Source organism: Drosophila montana, unplaced genomic scaffold, assembly GCF_035044405.1.
Source record: "Drosophila montana isolate Dmon_TW-CO22-7 unplaced genomic scaffold, ASM3504440v1 contig_3287_1, whole genome shotgun sequence".
NCBI lineage: Eukaryota > Metazoa > Arthropoda > Insecta > Diptera > Drosophilidae > Drosophila > Drosophila montana.
Window position 1 is genome coordinate 1 of NW_026998171.1, and position 16941 is coordinate 16941.

The 16941-nt window shown below is 37.5% G+C and overlaps 2 protein-coding genes across 2 annotated transcripts; both read right to left on the minus strand.

Annotated features, from left to right (window-relative positions):
- Window positions 1-183: 183 nt before the first annotated feature.
- Window positions 184-3770, minus strand: LOC135434348 (uncharacterized). The gene is made up of 11 exons (XM_064690903.1): window positions 3659-3770; window positions 3369-3599; window positions 3116-3299; window positions 1854-2086; window positions 1741-1781; window positions 1519-1673; window positions 1394-1433; window positions 956-998; window positions 744-898; window positions 423-681; window positions 184-343 (listed from the first exon to the last, which is right to left on the minus strand). The coding sequence occupies exons 1-11, from the start codon at window positions 3768-3770 to the stop codon at window positions 213-215; spliced, it is 1584 nt and encodes a 527-aa protein (XP_064546973.1). The 3' UTR covers window positions 184-212.
- A 4540-nt stretch (window positions 3771-8310) lies between these two features.
- Window positions 8311-11680, minus strand: LOC135434350 (facilitated trehalose transporter Tret1). The gene is made up of 5 exons (XM_064690906.1): window positions 11564-11680; window positions 10255-10487; window positions 10056-10186; window positions 9638-9990; window positions 8311-9064 (listed from the first exon to the last, which is right to left on the minus strand). The coding sequence occupies exons 2-5, from the start codon at window positions 10435-10437 to the stop codon at window positions 8445-8447; spliced, it is 1287 nt and encodes a 428-aa protein (XP_064546976.1). The 5' UTR covers window positions 10438-10487; window positions 11564-11680; the 3' UTR covers window positions 8311-8444.
- Between the last annotated feature and the right edge of the window lie 5261 nt (window positions 11681-16941).

The window sequence follows — 16941 nt, forward strand, 5'->3', positions numbered from 1 at the left end:
TAAGTCAACTCGAGCTAAGCTGATTATGTGAGTACGTTGATGGGAAGAACAAAGCTGGAGACTTGATATACATATATAATCCCATATATCCTATTTCTCAGTATATATGTATGTACATATATTGGCTCAGAGTATCCCTTAGTCGAGCTCGCCCGACTAGAGCACTTTTAGTTGTCTGATTTATTTTCATTTTGGTTTGGTAATAATAATACTTACCGATGTGTAATCTCTTGCTCCTCTAGAAAGCGCATGCCATTTGCAATCTGCAGCGCGAAATTGTGCAGCTCCTTGTTGTCAAGTATGTACTCAAATGATTCCTCATCGTCCACAATGGTATAAGTAGCTTTAACGAAAAGGAACATAGCACGGGAAAAGGAAAAATTAAATCGTTATAAGCTGGCGTGTTTCATGTGTCAACTTACTTTCAGCAAACGAGGGCTTCTGCAATCTGGCGCCGACACCATTCGATGTGGCATGCTGCGAGCTTGAGTTGTTCGTGGAGGCGGACGACTCCAATTCATTGCTCTGATTGGAGGCCTTCAATTCAATGTAATTAACACTCTGCGGTCGTGGTAAAGATGCACTTCTGGAGTTGGCCGTCAGCAGTCTGCCAGTCGGGTGGTTGGCATTCCGTGCCTTTGGCTCTCCCAATTCCTGACGCACCATACGCAAGTAACTCAGCTGAACAGAGACGAAAAATAGTTTCGTTTGCCTGGCCAACCGCACTGAGGCGCAATACATACCAGATTGCCCCGTCCCACATACTCCATGATCATCAGATAGGGTGCTCGAATAGTGCAACAGCCCAGAAAGCAGACCACATTGTGGTGCGTGCCGACGCCCTTCAGCATTTCAATTTCCGAGAGAAACTCGGCTACCTCATCCGCCGACGGATTGGCTAAATTCCATGCAACATTACAATTATGCATTAATTACATTTAATTAATTGGCATACCCTTCAGCTGTTTCACGGCGACAATCGTTGTGCCCCGCAGAAATTAATTTTCGGACTATTGTGTTGCATTTGATGGCATTTTTTCGGTCCAATTTAAAATAATAACGAACTTCAAGTTGGAGAACGGGTACGTTACGTACCCGCAGCAGGTAAGAAGTTATGATATTTTAATACCCCACTCATGGCTTTTAAGCGGCCAAATCTCTTAGAATTGTTCGGCTTAAGTGGTATAATTTACCACATTAAATTAATTAGGCCAATTATATTCATGAGAATTAATATACAAATATTTGCAGTAATTTATTCTGCCTTATTAATACTTATTTGCAACTGTTTTTATACTGTCAACAAATTTATGACTGGAAGTTGAGTTAAGCCTTTCATTTGTCCATATTAAATGAGAAGTATTTTTGTGCGAGAAGAGAAAATTTTATTTACCTCGACATATTTGTCCACGTAGTTGATGTTGTCCTCCATTCTGGTAAAATGAATAATCAGATGTTCAATGCGGCAAACAATAGCTGCAACTACTACTGCAGCCAAATAATTGGATTTTAACTCACGCGACGGGTGCTGCCGCAAAGGATTGCATGTAAATTTGATTCTTCTGCTGTTGCTCCTTGGCCCGGGCCCGGCGACGACGACGCAACAGGATTGTCAATAAGCCAGCTAATATGACGGCTATGAGTAATGTGGTCATGACAATGAGCGAATTATTCTGCAGTTGAATTTATTATATTAATATAGCCATATTAGAGGAGCTAAAGAAATATTCGTATACCCACCAAATTGACATTGTTGTTCAGCAACAGGGGACTGGCGGGAACTGGGTAAAACAATTAATGAGACTTGACATTCCCGAGTATTTTGCAAACATTCACTCAGCTCTTTGGCTTACCTGGCACTTTGGTAACGCTGCGCGGCCCCTCACAGCCGGTGGGGTCAATTATCATCGCCTGCAGATTGAGGGAGGACTTCTCCTTCAGTTGTGTGCCCAAGTTGAGCTTCATGTTGCCATCAAAGCCCTTGGCTGTGGGCCGAAAGTGCAATTCGCTGAGATTATAAATCCGACTGAATAGATTCTTCAGAACACCGCCCCAAGGCAGCGAGGGATTGCTCTCCTCGTTGATTCTGCAGCGAATGTGTAAAGTTTCTTAGAATTGGCCGCAACTAACGAAGCGAGAAGCAATTAGATAGTTGTACAATGCGCTTCATTAAGCAACGCTGCAGCGAAATTTCGTAACTGTGAAAAACCCACGTAACCTGGCTAACTTTATAAAATTTAGTCATGATTTTCTCAGCACCTAAATGTTGATACATATTTGGTAATACCTAACTTTCGTATATATCACCTATTCCCCATTTAGATATTCTGGCATGAAGCAATTTCCGATAAATATTTTAATCGATTTCTTAACTTAAAATTTGTTTTACCATTTGTCAGTCAATTTTCAAGTCCAAATAATTTTTTGTACTTTTATCCATCAAAGTAGAATTATTTTTCATATCGCAACAACTTTCAGGCTATTGATTTTCCTTCTAGACTTCTTATTCCCTTGAAGGGGGTATTATAATATTGTCATAAAAAAATCAGAGTATTGATATCGATATTTCAAAGATTCGATAATTTTTTAAGTCCGAAGTCAAAAGAACCGGCTTGTACGCGAATTTTCCTTTTTTTTTTGCCTTGAGCCGAACTTTGTCCTAAAGAAAGGTAAACCAAATTCTGAAGCAAACCACTTTTTTCTTCAAAAATGGTTTGCGTGAAATACAATTTTTTTGAGCAACAAAAAAAGTTGATGATTCCAACCCAAAGGCAGGAACTGTGAATTGAACTTATGAAAATTTCTTCATTTTTTTTGCTCAAAAATCAGAGTAACTGAAATCCTGAGCAGAAACCATATTTTTCTTTGAAAATGGTTACAAATTTTTGTGGGATAAAAACAAGTTCAAGAACCGAAACGAACCTAAAGGCAGGTGAAGCGAACCGCCGCAAATTTTCGGGCTTACAGCCCAGCTAAATATGTCATATGTAGGTTGTATGTCTGCAATGCGGTTTCTTTTTATTGAGAATCCGGCAAATAGCTTTACTTGCTTGCAGGCTTTCTTGACATTCGATACATGCGACAATAGGCAATAGGGTATTCAAAGGAAACTTACTTTAATTGCATTCTGTATGACTGGAGGGCCTTATGCAGATGATGCTCCTGCTCCTTGCGCAGCTGCTCGCTGGCTAGTATGGTGAAGCTGATGCCAATGGTATCGTTCGCCTGCATCTTGGCCACGGCCAGCACTTTGGGCGGTGTCGGTGATAGCTGACAGGAGCACTTGCCGGCAACACAATCTGCAAGCGAAACGAAGAGTATAAACCGACAAATTTCATCAGAGGTGAGCCAAGGCCACCGCCACCTACGTGGAACGAAAACGCGCATAGAGCGACGCACGAGGAGATTTGACGTTTCCACGGTAACATTGTATTGACAGCCAAACATGTAGTTGCAGTCGGCTGACTCGACATTCGGATTGGGACTCTGCGGCAGATATATGTGCTTGCTGGGCTTCTGTTTGATGGTGTACTCGCTGCAGGGCGCATCCGGGCAGCGAGTGCTATTCACAGCGCTCACCAGCACATTGTATGTGGTGCCTGTAGGGATGCCAAAGCTCTTATTATCCGTCTTCCTGGTTATAAACACTGCTACTCACCGTTGGGCAGGTTGTCCTCCCAGTGCACCTGCAGGCGAGGTATTTTCTGCATGAACAACGTAACATTTGCTGTCAGCTCCGTGATCTCGCCTTTAGATGGACTTAACTGCATTTCGCAAATGATTAGTAAAAAAATATATATATGTATGTATTTGTTTACAGAGCTTAAAACGATTGCTGCAGGATAACTTTCACTCTTACATCCCCCACATTATTGTTTTAATTGGAATGCTTTCCTAGTAGCTTATCTACAGCTCTTTTGCACCACAATCAGCATTCCTTCAATTTTAAATGAAAGTTGCAATCTTTACCAGGGGGGACCATTTTTAAATATTGGCGCACCATAAATTAATTATAATTGATAAGCATGTATTTGACAGGAGAAAAATTCCATCTTCGGCTTAAAATCATTTTATGTGAAAGCTTTCTTTCCGACCAATTATTTCTTAATATTGAGAGTCTTTTGATATGGTACACCGAGTTGATATGGTTTCTGCAGATATGTTAGACGAAAAGCTTGCAATTCCTGACTTTGATCAAGATATTAGAATAGTTTTTTCAGTTAGCTGTGGTACAGTATATATTGATTATTAATTATATATATATTTTTATATGGAAACATCTCTGTTTGTCCAGGCTCAGCAATTTCAAGTTTCTTCTAACATATCTGCAGACCGTATCAATGCGAACTACTATTATCATATCATTTGGATTTTATAAGAATTATCGGTGGGAAATGCGGCCAAGGAAGGAAAATTGTTATTTCCTCTAAAATATCTGAGAAGTACTTACATTTAATTTGTTCCTGTTCACTTCAACTGCGGAGCCCAACTCTGTTTTATTGTTACTTGTTTTACTGTTGTTGTCAAAGTTGTTGTAGTTGTTGTTGGCATTGAGTAAAATTGTTTGCATAGTTGGGCCTTGAAGTTGAAGCCCGGGTATTGCCTGGTCTGCGTTGGTAGTCAATGGGGTTGGCATTGCAGTTGTTGATAAGGCGGCGCTTGCATTCCTGCTCGCCACCATTTCAGCCACATGGCTGGGCAGCAATAGAAGCGCGGCGTATGATATGAGAAAATTAAAGAATTTTAGCCGCAGCATTCTTGAAATTTGCTCTGCTCATAGTTAAAATTGGGAAAACGACACATGCTGCAATTACCAAATGGAAAGCGCATAGTTAGAATAACTTAAATTTTCCACCAAATATATAATTAAAAACGTTAACCTAAAATATATTTAAATAATTCTATTCATAAATATTTTAAAATATTGTCGCAGCTGTTTCATAGGATAATTAATTGGGCAGAAAAAAAAATAAATTAATCTATAAATTCTCTCTCTCACTTGTGGGTGAGGTCCTTTGAGGAGTTAAATTGCATCAATTAATTAACCGACTTTCCGTGGCTTTTGCATAAATGAAAGACAAACTACACTGTTTGTAAAAATAATAATACCACAAGTCTCTCGAGTTACAATCACAATACATTTTCTTTGACATTTCAATTAAAATGTTTGTCTTTTTTTTATGTTTTGACCAAATAAAACAATTAATTTAATATATTAGAAGAGCCGTGCAAAAATGCGTGCAATTCGATATGTTTGAATTTAAAATGAAAATGATATATTCTTAAATCAACAGAAACGGAGACAAACAATAAAAAACTAATTAGCTGCATTTCATTAAGAGCGCCAACTCAGACGAAATCAGCATAGCGCGTGTTTCGCATACGCCTCGTTGCCGTGTCCTGGCCATTTCTCATTTCCCATTACCCACGGGCAGCGCGAACGTTATTCAGGTTGACGGAATTTTACAAAAAAAGGACATTTAACAAATTAGCACTATTCAATGCCAGTTAATACCCTGTGAGCAAATGGGCTTAAATTGGGTATAGCCAATTGCAGAAAGAAACCCAAACTTTTATAAGATATTTCTTTAATAATATTTATCGATAGACTTTTCGACAGCTTCGATCAGAAGTGATAACGATGCTTAATGATATTCTGGACGCAAATCTAACGTGAATAAGGTGTTTCTTAAGGGATTAAGGGATTTTCAATTAATAATATTTTAAAAAAAAAAAAGGAAAATTGGAAAGTAAGATTTTCTTTTTATAAATAAGTATTAAATATTATATTTAAATATTAAATACATTTTTGTTTTTCAAAATGTTGTATTAAATGAGTTAGTTGTAAGCTGAGAACCAATCAAAACAGATGCGTGTATTTCGTGTAGAAGGAAGCTAAGCTTGAATGCTTGTAACCTTAACGATGGGCTTAGGGCATCTCCTAATTGAGCACACCCGACTAGAGCATGCTTTGTATGTTTTCTTTCGTTTTTTGCATGGCAATCAGCGAACAGTTTGTGCAACACTGCTGTCAAAGTCAAAACGCGAGGTAAAAAACAATAGTCAGTCAGCACTTAGATTTAATTGTTGGCAAAGCAAACTAAAACACGCGACAACAACAACTTAAACAAAAGCTAATACAATTAACTGCTTTTGCATTTGTGAGCTGTCTCTTGTGTACAGGTGTGCAGGTGTGTGTGTGTGTGTGTGTGTGTGTGTGTGTATGTGTGTGTTGTCGCCTGTTATCTAGCAGACAAAAGGCGCAATGCCTTTTGACAATTTTGCTTAAACGAATCAACCGCACAGCTTACGGCTTGCGGGGCTTTGGGGTACCAGAGAGGGCCACATGGCGTATGATTATTTAACAAGCTGATTATGTTTTGAGCGATCGCTATCATTAAAGCTACACGAGGTCGCGGTTCGACTTTAATCGAACACCATTTATTAAGATAGCAATAAAAGAATAAAAACAATATTTTTGTATATTTCCATAAGGTCGAACAAGGTTATTTGCAATAACTATATAGATGATAGCATTACGATGCAAATTGAGACCTAAAAAGGAAGAAATGGAATCGTAATTAACTTCACCTTTATGTCCAATTAAAGAATCTTTTGATAAATAATAACGTTAATAACGTGAAAAAAATAACGTTAAGACCAATATTGTGCTCAACTACATAACAAAAATGGCAAACAGAAAAACAATTTAATTTAGCTTGAAAACTAAGCGTATTTAAGTACCTTAAAATTCAAAGTATGGGAATAATAAGTTTTGTGTGTATTATTTATTTCTATACATACTTATATATCTATATATATATATATAAATGATTCTTTTGCAAGACTTTTTTCAATATATATTTCTAAACATTTCTTGTGATTTATTTTTTTATTATTATATTATTTTATATCTTTGATTCAATTTTCAACGCATTAGGAGCACTTAGAATGGCACAAAAGATTTGGGTACCATCTGTTAGTAGTGCCCATATACTATGCTATAGAATAGAATGATCATAACAGTAAAACGTAGTATGGTTATCGGGAATCGTAATCACAATGATTAAGCAGTTGTGTGAGAGCTCTAAAGAATAATATATGTTTTTGGCTTTCATAATTCCTCAAGTCATTGCGATAACAATAGAAAAAATATATGCCCATTGAATTTGCATTATGCAATTTCACCACAGTTCCATTTCGCATTTTCACACTCTTCTCTCTTTTACTGTTCTTTTCACTGTTTACATTTGACATTTGAGTTTTTCATGACGCCATTTGCAACGCGCATTTCTAAACAAAACATTAAGTGTTTCCCATCCGCATGTGTGTATGCGTGTGTTCCATGTGTGTGCGTGTGTGTGTACTGTTGTGTGTTTGGCGCCACATCACACACACACACACACACACACACACCTCTGTCGCACTGTCAACGCTTGGCACTTGCTAAACGCTGGGACGTCGTTTTAGTCGGGCAGGATTAATGCGCGTATTTATATATAATAATGCTAACAAAGCTAATTGTTGACACGACATTAACAGCAGCGAGGGTGGTGCTACGGAAGGGAGGAAGGGGGGGGGGGGAGGTGGGGGTTGGGTGGTTTGAGCCTGGCAGTAAGCAACAGCAGTAGCCAGGTCATAAATTAAACGATGTCACAACGTTTTTATGGCTTGCTTGCCGTTCGTTTGTTTTGGTTTAACGCTCATCGGTGAGCCGAGTGCCACCCGCCCACCCTCCACCCCCAGCCACCCCCAGCCAGCACCTGCCCTTCTCAGCAACAGCTAGAGCTTGGCCATAAATTTGCACTGTTTTATGTAGTAGTAAAAATGTTAGTCTCTTGATTGTGAGCAGCAGCTGTCTAATTAATACAGACTGCAAAAAATATTATCATTATTGAATTAATAATTTTATCACTTTCGTCACCAGCGTGATTCATTTTTATATATTATTATTTATATATTATTGTGATCAATTTGGTCATTTGGTATTTTGTAGTCAGAGCAGCTGCCAGATTATTAAAATCTGTCTAAAAAGAATAATTCAGTTGATTAATTTCATATGTTGCTTACTTTCGGAAACACACTTTGGCTTTAAATAAATTGAAGCAAGCATTAAATTTTAATTTATTTGTGGAATAATTGTCGAATTACAATTGATCTTGTATAATTTGCTGTAACTTTCGTCACAAGTGTAAATCAGTTTTTTGCTTAAATTATAATCAATTTGGCACTTTTCGTTTGTGCTTAAATACCTGAAATTTTTTTTCTATTTTATTTCAATATCATCTAAAAAAAAACAAGTTGACATAATTTTTTTTAAAAACTACATTTTATTACAACCTTTCTTCGGATTAGTGTCAGACTTAATGATATGATATGGGTACAAATGATTTGATGAAAAATGTAGCACTTAATACTGAGTTGTTAGTGTTAATATGTTTGGTTTAATCATACATGGACCTGCCCTTAGTCTCCTCCACAAAGACGACCACATAGAAGACGCACAAGGCGCTAACCGCTGCACAGCCCCACATTGTGGCGGCCAGTCCCAGGTACTCCATCATCAGCGGGAAACTCTTCAGCGATGTGAACGCAAAGAAGCTGAGGCAGCCCAGGCAGGCGCTTGTGGCCACCGAACGTATCTTCTGGGGCAGCGTCTCCACCAGCACCACCATTGTAACTGAGATGATGCCCACATTTGCCACAAATATAATAATGGCCATAATTGTGACGGGCAGCCAGGCGGAAAATGCGCTTAGATCCGTATTCGTTTCCTCCGCATAGAAAGCATAAACGCCAAATGCAGTCGTGCCCAGGGCGCTGCCCACACAGGAAACCACAAGCAGTATCTTTCGCCCATAACGATCCACCAGATAGATGGATGCCAGCGTGCCAACAATTTGCACGGCGCCAATGATAATGGTGTTCGTGTTGGGCTCCAGCTGGGTGTGCACGCGCTCAAAGATATTGGACATGTAGTTAATAAAGGCGAAGGTGCCCGTAAATATGTTGCCTATCATCAGCATGAGTCCAGTCGTTATGGCCTTTAAAGCTCGTTTGTTGCCTGCCCCAAAATTGATTGGGAATTTTGAAAAGAGAAACCAAAAGCCAAGAACACAATTAACCGATAGAAACGACTGTATTCGGCACGCCGAACATTAAATACCCTTATATAAATACACCTATAAGATTTATATCTGACCGATTGTTTCTAAAGGAACCATATGATATAGTCGATCGATTTGATCTGGTTTTGATATGTTATAGCTTGTAATTGCTGGTCAAGATATCTTAAAAAAATCGGAATAATTTCCCAGACAAAAACACATTTTTCGGCCGATTCTTCCTATAACTCGATATGATATAGTATTCGGATGTTGACGAGAAGAAGAGTATCTAGTGGGTTCAAACTAAATCGGAAAACAAATCAGATTGTAAAACAAGAACTTAATTTTCTACCCATCGTTCTCGTGGCAATAGTTTATTCTACCATCAGACCGATTCAGACATAATAACCTGTAAGGGAAAGAACCTTTGCAAATTTCCATGACGTGACTCGGTGCGTGACAAAGTTCTAACACCTTCCGAAAAGAGCATAAAAAACCGTTGCTGCAGTTTTTGGGGTAGGGGCACTTACAGAAGTCCGCTATGCTCAGGCCCTCGTTGTGCTCGTCCTTCGTCTGCTGCTGTATGGCCTGGCGCATTTCGTCGAACTGCTTCTGATAGGCACGTTCGGACTCCTTGCTGGGCGCCGGGCCATCGCAATTGCAATAAAATTTCAATGAACGCTGCGCGTCCTCTTCCCGTCCCCAGCGCAGCAGCTGTTGCGGTGTTTCAGGGAATCGTGTGGCTAGCGCCAGATAGCAGAGCGGCAGGACCACCACCACGCAGGGTATCACATGGTAGGGCACATAGGAGGATATTATGAAGCCCAGCAATATGCCCGTATTGACGGCCAGGGTGAAGAAGGAGCACAGCCGACCACGTATGCTGCAAATGGATTGTTACACAAAGTTTTAATTGTCAAAGTCCACATTCGCATATCCACAACTCACCTGTTGTCGGCAATTTCGCCTATGAAAATGGGCAGGACCACAAACATGCCGCCGCCCGTTAAGCCCGCACAGACTCTGGCCACATAAAGCCATTCAATGGATTCGGCGAAATAGAACAGAAACCAAATGCACTGCGGGAATAACGTTTGATTTTTTAATTGCTATTGATGCTATTTCCTGCCCCATTTCATAAACTAACCGTGTTCGGCAGCGCCATGCCATAGAGCGCCACTTTGCGTCCAAAGCGATTCATGATGAAGGAGAAAAAGAAATTGCCTGTGACACCGCCCAAACTGATCACTGCACCCAGCCAGGAGGCTTCATTAACATCAATCACAAAATCGAGAGGCGTCTCCAACTCTGACTGCAGCTTGGGCAGCATCGGCGACAGCCAGCCCAGTCCGATGCCATGGCAGAGCGTAATAAGTATAGCTACGGGCACACAAAGCCTTTGAAATGTAATTGATTTACGTACGCAGTCCCACCGCAAGGCAATCTTTACTCTGCTTACTTTGTTTCTTTAAGATAATTTCTAGATTGTAGATTGTAGAATTGAAGGTGACCCCGTAATAGAAAGTCCAGCTGAGTGCTATACATAGAGCAGCATATGAAAGTCTGAATTCTTAAAAAGGTTATTAAAATGAAGCTAAAGGAGGCATCAAAGACACCATAGGTATATAGTATATATATTCTTGATCAGACATCAAGACAAGCCAACTCTCTGTTCTTCTGCGTGAATGCGGCAATATTGCCTAAGTCTTTTAATTTAATATATTAACTCACCATGCGCAGGACAAGTTTACTAACTGCTTGAATTCTCCTACCATTTTTATAATATCGATAAATATCGATTTTGAGAAATGGTTATTTTTAAGCATAACTCGAAGATAATTTAAGCTAGTTACTGGAAAATGTTGTATGTAAGCAAGAATATTTTAAATTCCCCCTCATTTCCTCAAAGTTAAAAAGAAACTTATTTATGGATAACTCCCCACATTTCACATCAAATTTGGAAAGAACTTTTCTTTTTAAATGCAGAGATTTCCGTTTTTGTCCTTGACAATTTCACATTTCCGATTAGCGCACTCGAACTGATTGTTTTTTTATAGATTTTATTCAACAATCTTTGCAATATTTCGTTATCTTTAGTTTCTAGGAATTATTTTATTGAACTACTTGAAAAACCATCACTAAATAAGAAAATAATAAATATACGCTATATAGTTACTCTCAGGCATAAAATATTTCCCAAATCACTCTTCTACTTTTTTACCATTCTTAACTTATACGGAAGCTTAGATGTGAGACCCTAAGGCATATCGTATGCTCTAAAAAATTAATTTAAAAAAATATAACATTAAAGAATCCTGCGATGGCATTTAAAGACCGCTCTCCCTCTCCGTCTCTCTTTCTCTGTGTCTCCCTCTATATAAAGGCTAACCACTTTTATATCTTTTCCGCCGTAATCATGCCAACATCCCAACAATCTCAGCAAACAAAAAACATACCACTCAATGTGACCAGCAGCTGGCGACGAAACTTCTTCTCAAATATGCCCGAGTTCGAACATGTTAAGAAACATCTTGTATATTTTTTACTCTTATTTTTTACTATTATACTAAAACGTTGTCAACTCTAATTATAGTACTTTGATTTGGATATCACAGTCTTAGTTGCAGAGTCTTGAACTGTCCTTTTTAATGCTCATTAAAACTTTTTCTTGAGAATTTATTGCTCAGATATGGTGTTTCCATGCTATTCACTTGAGTTGCTGACACCAATTAAACGAGTTAAGATCGCGTCCGAGTCGTTGTCTAAAATAACTTGTGAAATTAGCATCGTGGCCCTATTTATACACACAGCGCAAGCTGTAATATCTCCAGACGTATCTAAATCTTTGTCCAAATACGAAATTCGGCTAGAACCGTGGCATGTACCTGGCTTGTGATACCTGGCTGGCGGTCGGCTAAGGTGGGTGTTGCGACGCTTAAAGCTTCCGCAGCTTTCGCAGTCTCCCAATCTTTATGGACGGGTAAATCATTCGAGACGTAACGCGTTTATCTCAAGTTCGCAAGACACTCACCGGAACTGACACCGTTCCAACGAAATCTTTCGAAATAGTTTCTACTTATTTGCCCATGACGTTGGCCTGCGCTGACAGTCTGAAAGTTTCTTGACCTAGCCAAACTTATGAATGATATCTAACGGGAAAGCATTTACGTAAAAGCAAGTAACTGCTACGCAAAAACTAAGTGAGTGCAAATACAATCAAAACCCTGCTCATAAAGTGGGAAACAGTTTCAAAATGCAATAGCTTTTTATTAATTTGGTGCAAAATATTCAAAAGAAACTGATTCTCTGCCTGTCACATTCTAAATTATGTCAGACAACGTTCGTTCCAACTGATATTGTGAAAGTCTCAAGTACCACAAAGACATACTTAACAAATAAAATAACGCAAAAGTCGTGCTAATAAGTCAATCGATGTGCAACTAGCTAATATCCTATATAATCCTACCTCTATACTTACATAGTTATACCCATATATAGTATCAAAAATCAATTTGAGGGAAATGCCGAGGAAGGGAAACATTCAAATTTCGACTTGATCTGTGGTTTGCTGCATATAAGAACCATGTAAATCATAGTTGATCCTCAAAAATGTCGAGTAAGATATCGATATTTATCGATTAAAAATTGGTTTGGAGCCAACTTTTTAATCATATAAATCATGGTTGAGCCCAAAAATGTCGGGTAAGATATCGATATTAATCAATAACTATCAATTTAGGAGTCCCCTGCATAATCTCCGTCATAAACTTAGAAAATTTGAGTTGGAAATCGATATTAATCGGCTTCTCAACACTGTTTAATTCTAAATTATGCATTTGAAGTCCGCAAAGCAAAGTCTCGAAAGATAAACAAACATAAATAACTCAACTCGAGACTTGAAATAAATTTTATAAAAAATTGTCTTGGGCTTGCAAATGTTATCTTCTGCTTGTAACATTTAGCTGACAGCTGACTTTTACCCTTCTTACTTTATATTTTACGGGCTTCAATACCTTTCGACTGAATGTTTCTTTGTCAACAATATTAAGTTACAACTGAGGTACAGGCAGGCCAAATGAAATGGAAAAGTCGTATTTACTTATAAAATTGAACTAAAAGAAAAACCCGTCAAGCACACAAATTTTCATCATTTTTCGATTTTGGTGTGCATGCCACAATTTAAAGCCCGAGTTTGCCACAAAAGGTTAAAGAACGTTGCAATATGCTCGAGTAAGCATACTCTAGTGGGATGCGCCCGACTAGGAGATGCCCTCTTCACCCAGCACCAAGCTTTCCTAATGTGTCAATGTAGCCAGTCATTAGCATCAAGAGCAAATATATACTTTTTGTCTGAATCATTCATTTGTCCCTGCCCGATATACCCTGTTTACCCACTTTCAGTGGGTGCGGCTTTTTATTTCGCTTACAAGTATTAAAAAGCCATTTGTAGTAGCTTTAAATGGTTTCGTGTCTGGGGTCTGCGATAAACAACATCTGTATATATTTATATATATTTGTTGCGAGCTTTGTGAGTGGCAGCTCTTGAGCCAACTATGGATGGGACTCACGGATAGAATTCAAATATAAATATAATATATATGTATATATAATAAATGCCGTTTGTGATAATATTCACAGCCAGACATACAGTTTGATATTTTATACCCTTTTTAAATAGACATCTTATATTTGTAAAGCAGCATGCTTTAAACTTTCTAATCTATTTTATATCTTTGATATATGTGTAGATTATTGATTGTGGAGATTATATATATTATGCTCTATACAATATTCAATAAACCGTACAGAAATAATAATTATAAAATAGCCTTATTTAGCTGGCTTAAGGTCCATAGTTATATAATAATTATAAAATTATATATTTAAACATATTACAAAATCCTAATATATCATTCCCCACAGTCTATCGATATGGTGGATACTATATCTAAATATGTATATGTAAGTATTTAGAATTGTATAGTTGTCTAATGCATATTATTTTTTATTATTATTGGCTATAACCGTAATAATTCCGTAGCATTTGGGAACAGGGAACAAGGACACTTGAAGAGTTGAATGAATCTTCATATTCAACTGTCAAGCTTTTTTTTTAAATTTTTTATAACTCCCCCATTTTATTTAATAACAATATGAAACCTGTTTCCCAATTTCCGAGGTTAGGCATATTATTGTAATGACAACTGAATACAAACCAAACCAATTTGCATTTTTATTAAATTAAAGTTAATAAGAGTGTTTGGTAGTTCGTCTTGCCAGAGTTAGATTTTTAGGCTTGTTCGCTCCATGCTCAATACAAGAACAGAACAGGGAACAAATGAATCGACTTTAAAACTGTTATCGCCCTTAACAGTTCAATGTCGCCCATTTTATGATATGTACAGAATTCTGTTTAGTGATAAGTTTCATATATTTTGTGTGAATTTTTTTTATATTTTTTGTATTTGTTTTTTTTTTTTTGTTTTGTTACGTTTAATCGTTATCGTGCGCGCGTATTCGATGCTTTGATAAGTTCAATTTGTATTCTATTTTATGCCAACTTGAACAAATTTATTGTTGATATTGTGTTTGTTGTTTTTTCGCTTTTGGTTTTTTCACTGGTTAAACTAGAAATAAACAACATAAAAAAAAAAAAATACAATGGCCAAATGTGGGCGCTGCACACAGATGTGCACAAATTTGTGGCGTGTTGTGGCTTCAATTGGTATTATTTCGGCTACGCACTAGACCGCTTACGTCTTTTCCATTTGGCCATATCGAACCATCGGCCACCAGCACTGGGCTGACTGGCAAATTGTTGGCTCTGCGTGGTGTGAGGTGGGCGGTGGGCGGTGGGCGGTTTGAGGTGTGGGGTGGGTTTGTCACGCGACTATGAATTAACCTGTTGAACACACCGACACGCTGCGGCCGGCGATAAGACCTGGTGCCTAACAAGTATTAAGAGGCCAATAATTTGGCGCTGTTTCGCCTGGTTTTGGACTATCGAACTTCAAACTTTCGACTCGTCCGGGAAGCACATTTATAAACGCATTACTCAAATGTGCAGCGGGCAAAAAACGAGGGAAAAACAAATGTTTATCGGAGCACATGGTGTTGAGTGCATAAAAATCATTTTACGATTTCTTTTTGTTGTCGGCAATTTCTATTACAAATTGTAGTAGATTATTTTTAAGAAATTTGATTTATTTATGCAATTATGGCCAAGCTTTACCGTTTGACTTATAAATTCAATAAAAATTAACAATTTTAATTGGATTTGTTTCTGCGTAAACGTAATATAAATACTTGATCCAATTGAGGGGATATTTGCATATTGCTTGTAAAATTGATTTACTGAATAACTGAACCAAAATGTAAATGGATATTGTAATATTTTTTGCTTTATTTAAAATGTTAACAGCTCGCAAACTCTACCTGTGGCAAACTACGAGCAGACAGTGCTTATGCGTTATATATTTTATTTATTGTTCTTTTAAAATTGAAAAATGTGCATGCAGTAAATGCTGCCTTATGCTCAAAATTATTTTTAAATGTTTGATATTTTTTTAGTTTTTAATATGCCATTTTCATGTGCTAAACAATTCGGAAAAACTCTGAATTACCTTATTTCAAAGTTGCCTAAATTAATGTGTGCGTAGTTTTATCTGTGTGATTGACGCATCTGCTTTTATGTGTGTGTGCGTGTGTGTGTGTGTGTGTGTGTGTGTGTGTGTGTGTGTGTGTGTGTGTGTGTGTGTGTGTGTGTGTGTGTGTGTGTGTGTATTATATCTACGGCCTTACAAATCGTTGCTGCCTTTTAAATCGGCGAATGTCAAAAGCAGATAAAACAATGTTATTGCAATCAAATGTTCAGCATTGCCCGTATAATATATAATGCCAATTCCATCTAAACAAAAACAGAATAAAAAAAGATGTATCTGTGCGATTTGCAAGCGTGAACGCATTTTTAGTGAGAAATTCCTGGAGTTGCCCGTTAAAATAAATTGACTCAATATTATTGTATTCTGAAATTGCATTTCAGTTGTTTGTTATCAATCCTTTATATGCTCAGCTGAACGCTATTTATTTTCATTTTCAATGAATAACATCCAAAGCAACCGGTAAGTCCCCTTCATGTGCAAAATATTGCAACCAAAATTTTAGTTACTCAAAAGATTAACAGAGATTATTTCAAAGGTCTTGTTACTTATTATTTAATGTATATTGCAATTAATTAAATTTCCATTAGTGTTCGTTATTGCGAATTGCAATAAATTCCGATTCTTGGGAAATATTTATATATATATACATTACATTACATATTACATACATTACATTTATTAGGTAAGTTCGACTCTTAGAAGCAACGTTTACGAATAAGAGATCGTAAAGAATTGATAGAATAAATGCTCTCTCGAGAAAGTAAAGTCGAGAGAGCCGAATGCGTGTATCCTGTGTTCATTCATAGAAAACGTACGCTTCTGCGTTTTTGCACATTTTGTTTTGTTCTGTTGTATTTATATACTCATTTTTATTTTGTTTAACAATTTGTTTATATTGCATGGGCACATATGTTTATATGTGTGTGGGCGTTCATTAACAAAAGTTTGACGCGCTTTGATTAAATAAAATGAAAGCGAAATCTTCGCTACGGCTCAGCGGGATATTTGTTGGCTAAAAACACTAAATAAATAGTGAGCATCCCTGTAAATAATAGAAACGTGCCACTAAAATTTAAAAATTCAATTTTTAAAAGCAAGACCAACAACCAGCCCAACAGTTCGAGCCTAATTTATCAATTTCAGTGCCTGTTTATTTAGATTAAAAATTGCCT